Below are 12,746 nucleotides of genomic sequence, written 5' to 3'. Positions count from 1 at the left end.
TGCTTGGGTTTGCTTCATTTCTCATGCCATGGACATTGAGCCCTTGGCCATGTCCTTGTCCTGGAGTTTTTGAATGTGCCCTATTCTTTCTGTCTGTTAGAAGAGCTCCTTCTCAGGCGTTGCTCGAGAAGGACTCTGTAGCATTAAGCAATTTAGACCCAAGAGACCACAGCTCACACATCATAAAAATAAACTGCAAGGCGAGATCTCAGATGAGCTGTGCCCTCAACGTGGACACACACTGAACAGACACCTGCAGTGGGCTGCTTGCAGTCTGTCCTGCAAAGCTGGTTCCCCAGCTATCAAGAGTTAAGGGAGCTCTGGGCAGCCCAAAGATACTGCAAGACCCTCACACTTAGAAGGTCACTGGAAATCTCTGCAATGGCATGAGAAGAAGGCAGGGAAATTTGTTAACCATTCAAATAATGTAGCTTTAATTAATGGCTTTTAGAAAATGACTTAACGTGGTTGTCTCTCTCTTTATACTTAGCATGATCAGACTGGCACTTTGGTGTAATGTACTGAATATATTTTGTGTGGGTGTATTTATATATGGAAATATATGTAGATTTATGGCTACACATGAATTATGTGATATCAGCCATGGATTTCAGGACTCTTTCACAGCCAGAGCACTGGCACAAGAGTCAGTGCATCTTTTTTCCATCCTCACTCCTGTTCTCCTGAGCATCTCACAGGCAGAACATTAGTGCAGCTCTGCAGACCACCTCCACATGAGGTGTTTGAACCCAATTTGTGTGTGCATGCTCAGGGATACTGGTGCAAGGAGAGCAGCCCCACTGCCACCTCCCATCACAATCATCTTTTCTAAACAAAGAAGAGAAAGACAACCAACCGTGCCAAGAACAAGCACACACGCCTACAGCCAGATGCAGGATAGGGCGGTGGAGCTCCACCCAAATGCTGAAGAAAGGAGGGATTTTTCATCCTTCACTCAGTATCCTGGCTGTTTTAGATCTCCCTGGACGACAAAATGCGGGAAACTGAGATACTTAATTTGGAAGAAAGGTGGATTCAGGAACATAAATAATGTTGCAGAACAGAATCTCAAGCATTTTATTAAATATTTAGGCCTTTCACCCTTCACAAGGGTAAAGTATTTCAAACACATCTACTTCTAGTGAGTGGGAAGAGCATCATATACCGTGTAGGAAATTATTATCAGGATATTATTTTTCCTGATGTTATCCTGGTTACAAATGTTCTACTCTAACAGTGAAACTTTTCAGCTAACCTACAGCCACATGCACACATTTATGTAGCACCTTCTTTGGAAACAATTGTGTAATTGCTTTTGACACTCGCCAGCATGCTGTGCATCCAAGGAGGATTGCCCCCTGAAAGCCAACTCCTGTCCCTGCCCATGTAACTGGCTGTGCGACATGTGGACTATCAGCACACTAATTTAAGAGGAGTTTTGACTGTGGCTGCCTATTCTGCTGTGGAATTTGAAAGAAATGCATTGAAACAATGAACATGCTTTCCTGACGTGATACAATCCACCCTTGCCATTTTTTTTTTTTGGCTTGTAGCATACAACAGGAACTTCTAAAAGTCAAATATGCTGTGACACAAACCACAGCTGTCAATAAATACAGCAAAAAGTTCAATGAGGACTTAATCATCCTGTCTGCCTTTTCTGGAGGTAAGGACAGGTCTGCAGAATATCAGAATGATAAAGAAAGTTGTTTTTCACCTTTTGCACATAATTCAGGGCAGGAGCCACTCCATGGCTTGGCCTGACTCTTCCCAGGCAGTGCAGAACTACAGACAACTGCAGCAGAAGGCTGGAAAGTGCACAGTGTGTGCAGGTAGTTTTAAAGTTGTATCGTGGTCTTTGTCTCTTCCTGGGACATCAGTGCACTGGGAGACTTTCTTGCATCTCGTTTCTGCCAAGTGTGATCAAGCTCAGCTGGGAATTGGGGTCTCAGTTTTTCAAAGAACAGTGGGCTGCTCTGGCAGCAAGGTGAGATGATATTCAAGGTGTTCTAACAAGAGGCATTTCCCAGGTAGCAATTCTGTGAAAGGCCAATAAAAACAAAGCATAAAAAACAAAGGAATGTCCGAACCCTCTTATTACTGTAACATCAGTTGTAGTAAAATAAATCCCCAAGCAGCACTCTGTAGGGAAAAAGCAAAGTCCTGATATCTTTTCCCACTCCTTCCTCAAACCTGCAGCTGAGTCAAAGGCCCACAGTAGAAGAGCTACGTGAGAGGAAGATCCTCATCCGCTTCAGTGACTACGTGGAAGTGGCAGACGCACAAGACTACGACAGGAGGGCGGACAAACCCTGGACACGACTCACAGCTGCTGACAAAGTAAGTGGGGCAACTCTGGGAGAGCCATGGCCTGAACAGCCAGGGCATGTTGTGGCAAACAGCATCCCTTGGGTCTCACAGGTCCCATGGCTGTCAAGGAGTAAACATCCACCTGACATTCCTTCCCAACACACATGTGGTTTTTTCCCATTCACAAGGTTTGTTTCTTTGTTTGAAGCATAAATCTTTGGCAAGAAGGTTTCTGTATGCATGGAAACAAGGGGAGGGAAGGAATCCCAAGCCCCTTGAGGAAAGGTCTTGATGACAGCCCTGTTATTTGTCAGTTTTGGTTTTGCCACATTATGCTGCCAGCTGAGAGCTCTGGCAAGACTTAGCAGAGCAGTGAGACAGGAGTGTGTGCCAGAATGGCCATGCCAGGACAGGACAGGCTTGGGTGTGGAAATGCCAGCAGGTCCATTTGGCAAAGGTACCTCCATCCCTCCAAAGCCAAGTCACTTCTCTCTACTGTGTTACAACAGGGACCTTTTCTCAGGATTTCTGCCACAGAGTATTTTAAGCAGTGAACTGAAACCACACAAGACCTGCAGATGAAAAGAAGACACACGTTTGGTATTGATGGCACTGCCCTCTGAGCACTGGTGGAACATTTCCACTAAATGGTGTCTCTGGTGTTGGCATTGATGGCAGAGGGATTAAATTGCTGGCAAATTATATCAGTCACATGCTGAGGGTCTTAATGAGACCTCGGGAAAAAGATCTAAAAGATTTTATGGATGTTATAAGAAGCGAAGACTATGAGGCTCAGTGATTCGGTCATGAATCTTACAGTCACTCTATGATGCCCTTGTAATGTTAAAGACTTTCAGATACCTGAGTTCAAGTCTTGACTATTTCTTTGCCATGAAATTCACTCATTCAGCAATGGAGAGCATGATGTCCAATGTTTAGAGAATTAGCAGAATATCCAGCCATGCCATTCATCTATGGTGCTCTTGGTTTTATTCACAAAGGACAGCCTGTTATACTTGTATAAGTCAACCAAAGGACTTGTATAGTTTTGTGGCATTGGTCTCCTCCTTGATAGAGGGATTTTTTTTAGTTTAGCTTTGGTTAAGTTAATGTAGCATAAATTGATCTGAAAAAAAGAAAAACTTCCTCTGGACTGTGCATAGACCATAATATACTGGGTTAAATTAGCTTTTCTCATTTTACCTCCCCATATTTGGTAAGATATTAGTGAACTGACTTAGTTTTATTCTCTTAATTGGTAGATGAGGGAGGGAATAAATCTTGCAACTGGTTCTGCAGCCTTTGAGAGATCCCTGTCTGGGATGAAAGGCATGGAGAAACTTCAGCTGGACATGGAGATTTGATTTCCAGACAAGTCCTTCCTCATCCTGTGTCTCTGAAAAGAACAAACATTAAATATCACTATAAAATGTAACCTAGTAAAGAGTTTAGTATTAAGGCTTTGATGTCACTTTTTTTTTAATGCATGTGCAAGTTAAGTAGTCAGAGAAAAGGGTTAAGTCCTTCAGATTAACCTCTTCTTAGCAAAGCACCATCAGAAGAAGAGATGTTTGTCATTCTAATATTAATGCCCTTTATGGCATAAGGAAGCAGATAGATCAGTTTTTGTTTGGGTCTTGTGGGTAATATTCTGATTTCTGCCATTCAGATGACCTGCTTTTCCTCAACACTATGTCCACTGTTGGAAAAAATAGCCAGACAGATTGAAACAAAGCTGCATCATCCTATATAGGATTATTTTCTTCCAGAGCTGTGATTCAATAGCTGTCTTCACTGGTCAGCACAGGCCAGATTTATTGCAAAAACAGATTTTAGCAATAAAATCTGGGCTTTTCTGTTTGCCAGTAAATCTTGCTTTGTGTGCTGCGTGAAGGGAACTGCCTTCAATCAAGAGTTTGTCTTTAGCAGGTCTGACTCTTGGGAGAAGGAAAAGGACATTTTTGCATCTCTCCAACAGACAAAGGAGGGAGGGGTAATAGATCTCAGTCCCTGTAGGAGTCAGCAGCCCCTGTGGCCTCCTTCGCAGTCACTTCAGTAGCAGATTGGTCTGCTGAAGGCAGCCCTGGAGCTGCTGCATAGCCATCACTCTGTCCTGATGGATGAGGCAGCACCTGACAGGCACTTCTAAGGGAAATAAGAAACCAAAGCTGTGCAGAAGGAGCAGAAAGGGCCTTTTCTGTAGAAAAATACTTGCAAAATCCACCACTTAGGGCTTGTCAAAGCAAAGGTAGTTGGTGACCAAATCAGTGGCTGTTGCAAAAGTCCTGTTTTGGGCTCATGCTGCTCATACTGGTTTAGATTTCCTTCACTGAGAAAAATTCCTGACAGACACGAATACCACTTACTGGAACACCCCCTTTCCACCTCTGATGTTGATGTTTTCAGCATCACACAGAAAGGCAGTGCACACACCTTGAACCCATGGGAGCGTTTCGCCGCAACAGACACCTTGCACATCCCCTCCAAATGCTCACAGTGAAATCATTCATGAGCTACAAATATCACAGTGCTGTCAGAGGTCTTGACTTTGGGCCTGAGACTTGAGCCATTTGTGCTGAGCACCATCTCTACCATGCAGCTGAGTCCCTCCAAGTCACACCCTCTGTTTTATTTATTCCTCAATAATTCTCTTCCTGCCAGTGCCCCTGGTTTGCTTTTCCCTCACAGACAAGCCACAGAGGCTGAATACCCCCACATCATGGCAGGTTTTCTGCTGGGTTAATTTGTTGAATCAGTTCAATAAATAGCACAGCTGGGTCAGAAGGGAGGAGCAGGGCAGAGGGGCACAGCTCGAGGCAGAGTAGAGGGCAGGGAGTCAGGTATCCCTCTTCCCTTCCCAAGTAAGATGAGTTGCTTTAGGTAACTTCACCCGAGGAACTTCAGGACCAATAGAGGCAGAAGACATCTCAAACACAAGTCTGTCAGGATCTGGGCCCAGTCTAGATCACAGTGTTTCACAAACTGCAGTGCACAGGTTTTTTTCTCGTGCTTGCACTAATTTGGATTTTGTACATGTAAAGGTTTACATAATAAGCCAGAATTGGGTTCTGTACCTGCATGTCTGTGATATGTTTTCAAATTGAGCCATTCCACTGAAGCATCTCTCTTCCCTTTATGTGGTTTAGAACATGCTTATCTCTGTTCCTTTTCACATTTTAAAGTCTTTGTTTGTCTCTCTGATGTTATCTATCTGCTTTACTTTTAATATACTGTTTTGAGAACAAAGTGAACTTATTTTGATCTCTCTCATTTATACATTTATGAGTTTATTTGTCCTTTGCAGGCAGCCATTCGAAAAGAGCTTAATGAATTTAAAAGCTCTGAAATGGAAGTTCATGAATTAAGTAGGCATCTAACAAGGTAAGCTGGGAGATTAATTTTTTAAGACTGTAAATGAATACTGCTGTTTTCAAAAAAAAAAAACAAAGCCAGCAGCTGTTTCTCCAACATGCACTGAACACACCATGAGGTCTAGACAACATTTAGAATTACAGGCTGTAAAAGCAACTCACACAGACGAACACATGCTGCCCCATTATGTGGCATTATGCAGGCACGTGCCGTTTAATGAAGTATAACCTTTTTTTTTTTAAATCATCATGCTGCATGTCTGTTCTTCTGAGAACAAAAGTTTAAAAAAAGTGTTGGTGTCTGAAGGAGGACAGGGAACCCTTGTGGAGCACGTAGCAAAGTCTGAATGAGCACACACTAAGCCCTGCCGAGTGTGCTGCTGTTCCACACCACGCAGTTCCCACCCACAGATCTCTCAGTCTTGTTCTCCATGTCTGACCATGGGTGACACAGTGGGGCACAGCGAGATCCACCCTGTAAGAGAGGCACTATTATTTACACCTTGGGCTTTTTTTAAAGGTGGAGACTGAATTAATTGTCCATGAGCCCAAACCAACCACCTTCCTCTCTGACAGGCTAGGGCTGAAGTCAGGCCTTAGCAAATCAACACTTTAGACTTTAAAGACAAGTGTGGGGTACTGAAGACAAGTGACAGTGAGATCTGGTGCAAAACTGGAGCTGCCCTTGTATTAATGTGTTCATAAGCTCAGTGCTCATGAAAAATGCAGTCGGTACTTTTAGGAAAAATACAGAAAAGCTTAAGGCAAAATTAATTTTGTATTAGGGGATTTTTATGTGTATAAATTAATAATTATATTAAAATTCACCACATGTATTATGCATATATTACCTTGCAGAAACGATCTCCCATCTCCATCCTAGCATGTGCTAGGCTGGTTGCACTGGGGGTTGTAGAGACAGAGTGCTGTTAGAGACAAGCCAGCTGCTCCTGAGCCACAAGGTCTGGGAGAAGCCTTAGGATGTACAATTGGCCTAGATCTGCTGACCCTGGTGACTGAGCCTTTGAAGGACATTTGGCTCCTCCAGGGCGAGGTGACAAATGTAGAAAGGATGAGGCTGTTTTAAAGGGGGTGTTGCTACAAGTAGTCAAGCTCCATTGAGGGTTCTGTTGAATTCCATGAAGCCTTTAGCATTCTGCAACCTACAGACTGGTTTAGTTTTCCAGAAGTCTGTCCATCTGCTTGGCTTTCACAGGTTTCTGCGCAGTATTTCCCTTCTCTTCCAGAGTGAGCAGTGACCCTTTAAAGTTTGTATCTGAAAGCCACTGAGCAGCTTGGACTCAGTAAGTCTGGGCCAGGCATACAGAGAGCCATAGCTCATATAACAGACACTGGAATAAGGGTTTGCCTGAAGAACAGTAGGACTTACTGGTTAAACAAGTGGCTTGGGGAAATACGCACTTGAAGGAAGCATGCTTAAACAAAAGAGAGTAATTCCCTTAAATAAACTTAGATATATCACCATTATAGAGTCATTAGCAAGGTAATGAGCTCTTCATGTCATTAAGCAGTGGCATGAGCAAAGAATGAGTGTCACTTTACTAGTGGGACTCATTAATTAATTCATAATAGACTGAAAAATCAAAGCTTAGAAAAAGTATTTGCAGATCTGACAAACCCAGGCCTTCTGACACAGGGTGCCTTGCAGGAAGGGTGGCCATTTTAGCTCCATTTGTCTCTTTAGCCTCTAACATGAAGGAATAATCACAGTTAAACTGTATGTAAATCCTTCTGGCAGAATAGCATAAGGTTTGTCTAAACCAGACAATTTTTGTAGAATCAGGCTTTGCGTGGCCTGAAAGAGGGTGAGCTGATCTGCTGTCACCCACTCAGGGATCCCATAGGATGGACCCAAAGTGTATGAATGTCTCTGGTAGATTTTGGTGCAAACAGCTTATGCCTATGAACTGTGAGTCTGGCAAGGACCAAGGAAGTGTGAGTGTCTGTCTCCTTTGGGTCCTCTTGCCAGCATGGCTGATGTCAGTGCTGCAGGAATTGAACTGTCTAATGGTGTCACTGTAGCAATTAGTTCTCCAATGTTTTTATGTGCAATATATATGTGAGGATATTATCTTACTGTTTCTCTTTTTTTTTTCCCCTTGCGTTTCAGGTTTCACAGACCGTAGCAGATCAATTCTACCTGACTACTATGCCATCTTCAAAACATAACTAAAAGGAACCATAAGTGCTGGTATTATTCACTTCCCTGTTACGTACAATGTAAATCTTCCGAACTGCCTTTTTAAAAAAAAAAAAAAAAAAAGAGTAGAAAAATAAATATTAAAGAAAAGGAGAATTGTATTTACATGTGATGAGTACTGCAGCATCATCAGACCTGCTGGTTCAAGCTTCAGTAACAGAAAATACCCCTGGTGGGAATCATGCCAAGACTTGGCATCTATGTATAGGACTTTCCCGGCATGTGGATTTGCCATACATGTTCAAGCCCAGCTGGTGATGCAACCATTGTTGTCTTCAGGCACCCCTCATCCTGACAAGCCTCTGTCATCAACTCTAGAGAGTCCTGAAATGGTGTTTAGGGAATCACTTTGCCTGGGTGAAGTCTCCAAAAGGTGAGCCCCTATGGCACTAAAGCACTTACATCAAACACTCCTTTCAAGCTGAGAGCACCTTATGAGGATGGTGAAGGAGCGAAACTATTCCGTGGGCCAGCCCGTCTGTTGAATATCATCTGACTAGAAAAGCATTTATTTCCCTGGAGAAGTTTACAGCCAATCAGTAGACATTGTTCAGCTTCCAAGCAGAAAAAAGTATCACCTCTAAAGAGCAGGACTCCCTACTGAAGGCTGCTTCAGTTCTAGCAACTGTTTGTTTTCCAACTCTTTGAAGTATAATTTTCTAAACCCAGTTGTGAGCCCATTAGCAGTAAGTGACAAGAACGTTGAGGACCAGCAAGCAAAAACCCATCTCTTCAGGGTCACTGCATGGCATCTGCTCCGCTTGTAGTTTGTCTTACACCCAAACCTTGTGACTGTGTGAGAGCCAACGTGCCCCTGGCAGCAGGAAAGGCTGGGATTCCCCTCCAGCTTTGCAGAGGGACACGCAACTGGAGGGGCTGGAGGTTCCATGAAGGATATCTACCATCTCTGTATCAGGTGTCTAAAGAACTGATCCTAAACTCACACTGAACAAAGCGTGACAAAGCGTGTTACCTGGCCTAACAAAAGGAGTCTGGGGCATTCTTATGGATGGTGGGACTTGTCACTGGTACCCACAGCTGAGGCATAAGGACAGTAATTCAGAGGTGTTCTGAATTTATTGGTTTTAATTTATTTTTCGTATAGTGGTTTAACACACAAACTGACCAAGCAGAGCTTGGAGAGCTGGTCGCTCTGGGCCTGGTTTACTTGCCAACATAAGCGTGTGCTCTATAGTAAGGAAGCACACACAGCCTCACTGCTTTCAAGAATGTCTGACAGGCTTACTGGAACCTGAACACAGTTAAGTGCTTTTCTGAACTTAGGCCATCCCCTTCCAGAATTAAGTCCTTAACTAGTATAATGCCAGCAAGCTGGGGCAAACATTGTCAGGATTCCTTTCAAGCTCTTACAAGACATTATTATGCCATGTTTTGGGATGGTGGCCAAAAGCACTGTAGCAACATTACTGTAAGAAGTTCCAGATTATTACTTCAGGACACCTTTTCTTCCACAATGGCTATTTTCCTTTGACAGTGTGAACAGAGAGGCCAAAGTTTTTTACTACAGAATTGTTATTTCTGTTATTCTTTAACTGATTTTTCATTTCTCACTGTCTTCCATGTATCTATCCTCTCTTTTGTGCTCCCTGTCCAGCTCCCCCTGTGCCATGCTAACACCGCCCTTCACTGATTGCGGGCTGAAAAGCCTCTCACACTTGAGCATTTAATGGCCAGTGCAGTGTAGTGCCAACACTCCTGCCTCTTCTCAGGCCTCATCTCACTCCTCTGGATGCAGGAGTACAGCCAAAGAACCTGCATGTAGCCCATGGAGTGGCTCTAGCACCCAGCCTGCCCCAACAGCGCTGGCAGCGAGGGTGACGCCCTCCATCTACACTTGGTGGTGGCACTCAGTGCCTCGCAGATTGGCTCTCCATCAGAGACAAGCAAAAGCTTTTCATTCTCATCCATAGCCATCCTTACAATGCTATGGATTATTAGCTATTAAATGAGGATTGGCTGTTGGAGGATGGAAGATCAAAGGAAAGTAAAAACCAGGTGGTTTCTGGTGCTTCCCAGACTGGGTGATGATTTCTAAGGAAACACACCGTGATCCCTGTATCACCAGCTCACACTTGCTTTAGATAGAAGTTCATCAGTAGTGGAAGCCTTCAATGTGCAGTGTTATCAGCTCAGTGCAGCAGAGGCAGAGCACTTAACGTACCAGCCAGGAATACACGGCTTTGGGGCTATCTTCATGAAAACCTTGGGTTCCTGTCCATAAGTTCATTCACATACATATGCACACAAGTTACAAGAATGCATCAGAGCTTTAAGAAAGGGGAAAAAAGCCTTTATGCTTTTGACTGCGCAGACCTTGCATTAGCAAAGGGCTCTGCAACAGAGCTGTTCTGAAGAACAACAAATCCTTGTGTTCCCAGCATGGATCTCACATCTGCCCTGGCATTGCTAGCTTAGAGGATCACTGTGAAATGGAAGGGACACCATTTAAGGAGCAGTGGTGACAGAAATCACAGGACTTGGTAGGCTAGTGGGAGGGAAAGGTGAGGGTTTGTTGGATTTTTATTAATAAAATTAAGACGAGGGAGGTGGAAGTCACAGGCTGTTGCTGTCCATTGTTAGTGCCGGAATCCCCAGGGGAATGGTCAGTCTGGGCACTGCCACTGTCCCTCATGGGCACAGCCCCAAGCAGTGCCCACACTCCCAGTCTGGCACCCAAAAATAAACCCTCAAACACTGGTTGAGACACGTAACATCCGAGTCCTGGGTGATGGCCAAACATTCCCCAGCACCTTCATCCAGATGAGCCTATGGCAGGTCCCTGCTGACCACTCAGCAAGTTGCCACATTCAGCCTTGCCCCATGATTTGTGCTGTCCCCAGGGCAGCTCCATGCAGCCATGCTTTTTTTTTCTTAATTCTTTGGGGTTGTTTTTAATTAACTCCTGGCTGAGCAGACACCAGGACACAAGTGGAAGAATTGCCATATTTTTCCCTAGTTGCAAATAGAGTTTATTCCTGAAAAGGGGGAAGGGGAAGAGAAAGAAGCCATACAAGGTGTTTGGCACTGTAGTAAGTATCACCAAACTGATGCTTCATCTGCTTTTAGCTTCAATGGGTCTGGGCAGTTTGCAAAGTTAACCTTCGTCAAGGCATTCCACAACAGCCTTTCAGGGCCTGAACACTGCAGCATATCCTCAGTGTGCACACCCACCTCTGGAATCCATGGGAAGTTGCACACAGACTGGAGACCTGCTGGTCCCTTTTTTTATAAATCTTGTTTCTTGAGAATTGTTTTCACATCTGTGAAAGCCATCTCTGCCATGGCAAAGGAGCTGTGATTCTGTTGGGGGTAAAGAAAAAACCAAACAACAAACAGTCATGATTTCTCTCCCTTTGACCTGGATTATGTGTAGGCTGTAATGATGACATTCCTGCTAAGACTCTGTTAGCAGAGTCATCCTCATTCTGATTGGGAGGAGATTAATAGGTAATAAAGAAATTACAGCCAGTTTAGAGAACGGAAAAATCAAAGTGGAACAAAAATGGCTCTCCCAGTCATCCATCTCCAGAGACAATAATCTAAAGGAATAGAAGCGTTTTTGTTATAATCTACCTAATCCTGAATACTTAAAATGTGCAAGTGTTTTGACATCTGTTCAGCAGCCTGTGGAATAATGAAGAGGAAATGGGGAGTAAGGGGTGGCTGGGGAGATGATGGGGATTGAAAAAGCAATTCCTAAACATCTGGACAAAAAAGTTTTGATTGTTTGGGAAAAGTGACAGTTAGGAATCCCAATAGTGCCATCACCCTCCTACCCACACCTTCACCAGCAGAGGGTTGCAGGGGCCTGTTGACACAATTCTGACTCAGAGGGAATGTGGTCATTGTGGCTTTTGCCCATCCTACACCCCACTGGGTAGGTACTTGCAGGGTGAAGAAGTTTCAGGCTGCAGGTTTGCTGGGAAGGCGCTCAGGCCAACTTTCGTGTCTAGGCAATTCCTAGTGAACACTCTGGGTATTATCAGAAGAGGAGGAAGAGGCGGGGGAAATAACGTAATAGACTTTCAGCTATTTTATGTTAAACCATTCAGTGAGCCCATTACACAAATATATCTCATCCTAATACACGTATAACCATTGCATTCTATCGTCACTGCAACTACTCACCAAACTTACCCTTCCTTATTCCTACAGCACCACCTGTGCAGTGCAAACACTATAAACCAAGAGGGGGGGGAGCACTTCCAACATGCCCAGTGAAGCTTGCACTCATAAACATAGATGGGCAAGGTGGAAACCCATAGTTATACGTGAATGGGGGCTCCCTAATGTGCCTGCAAATAAAAACACTTTGTATAAATAGCTGTGGGAGATGACTAGGCTAATAAAAAAATCAGGAAAGAAAAAGGGGACAAATTATTTTTCCCGGGTGTTCAGTCTGCTCGAGCTTGGAACAACTTCTGTAAACAAAGAGGAGGTGACGGGGACATTTCCTGTGTTCCTGTGTGTCCCAGTTACTCCTGCACCAGTTGCATTTTCCAGTTGATATCCAAGTGTATGTATATAGTTTGTCTTTGTATAGGAGTGAGTGTGGTGGCTGTCAATCGTGCTCTTCCAGTATTGTAATTTAACAGATTATGGCTGTATGAAAATGATGTAAATAACTAGAAAAAATTAAACTGGATCTCTATGTCCTAGTTTTTGTACATACTGAAACTGCATGGTATTTAAATTATTGTTTGTCTCTGATGTATGCAGTTTCTTAAAAAAATTCATTTAAAAAAAAGTATTCCAGTGCCTGCGTATTTTATCACCCTCTGTCCCCGTGACTGTAACACATGGAGGCAGTCAAGGATACCAGC

The 12,746-nt window shown here is 43.8% G+C and overlaps 1 protein-coding gene across 1 annotated transcript in view; it reads left to right on the top strand.

Moving 5' to 3' along the window:
* PHACTR1 (phosphatase and actin regulator 1) overlaps positions 1-12,673 on the top strand; it is a 308,164-nt gene extending 295,491 nt beyond the window's left edge. Inside the window, 3 exon segments of the mRNA XM_039549910.1 lie at positions 2,200-2,340; positions 5,615-5,691; positions 7,813-12,673. Coding sequence (XP_039405844.1) covers positions 2,200-2,340; positions 5,615-5,691; positions 7,813-7,828 — 234 coding nt within the window. The 3' untranslated portion in view covers positions 7,829-12,673.
* Positions 12,674-12,746: the final 73 nt, after the last annotated feature.

This window comes from Corvus cornix, chromosome 2 (assembly GCF_000738735.6).
Source record: "Corvus cornix cornix isolate S_Up_H32 chromosome 2, ASM73873v5, whole genome shotgun sequence".
Lineage (NCBI taxonomy): Eukaryota > Metazoa > Chordata > Aves > Passeriformes > Corvidae > Corvus > Corvus cornix.
Note: the sequence above shows the minus strand (reverse complement) of the source record. Positions and strands in the feature narration are given on the sequence as shown.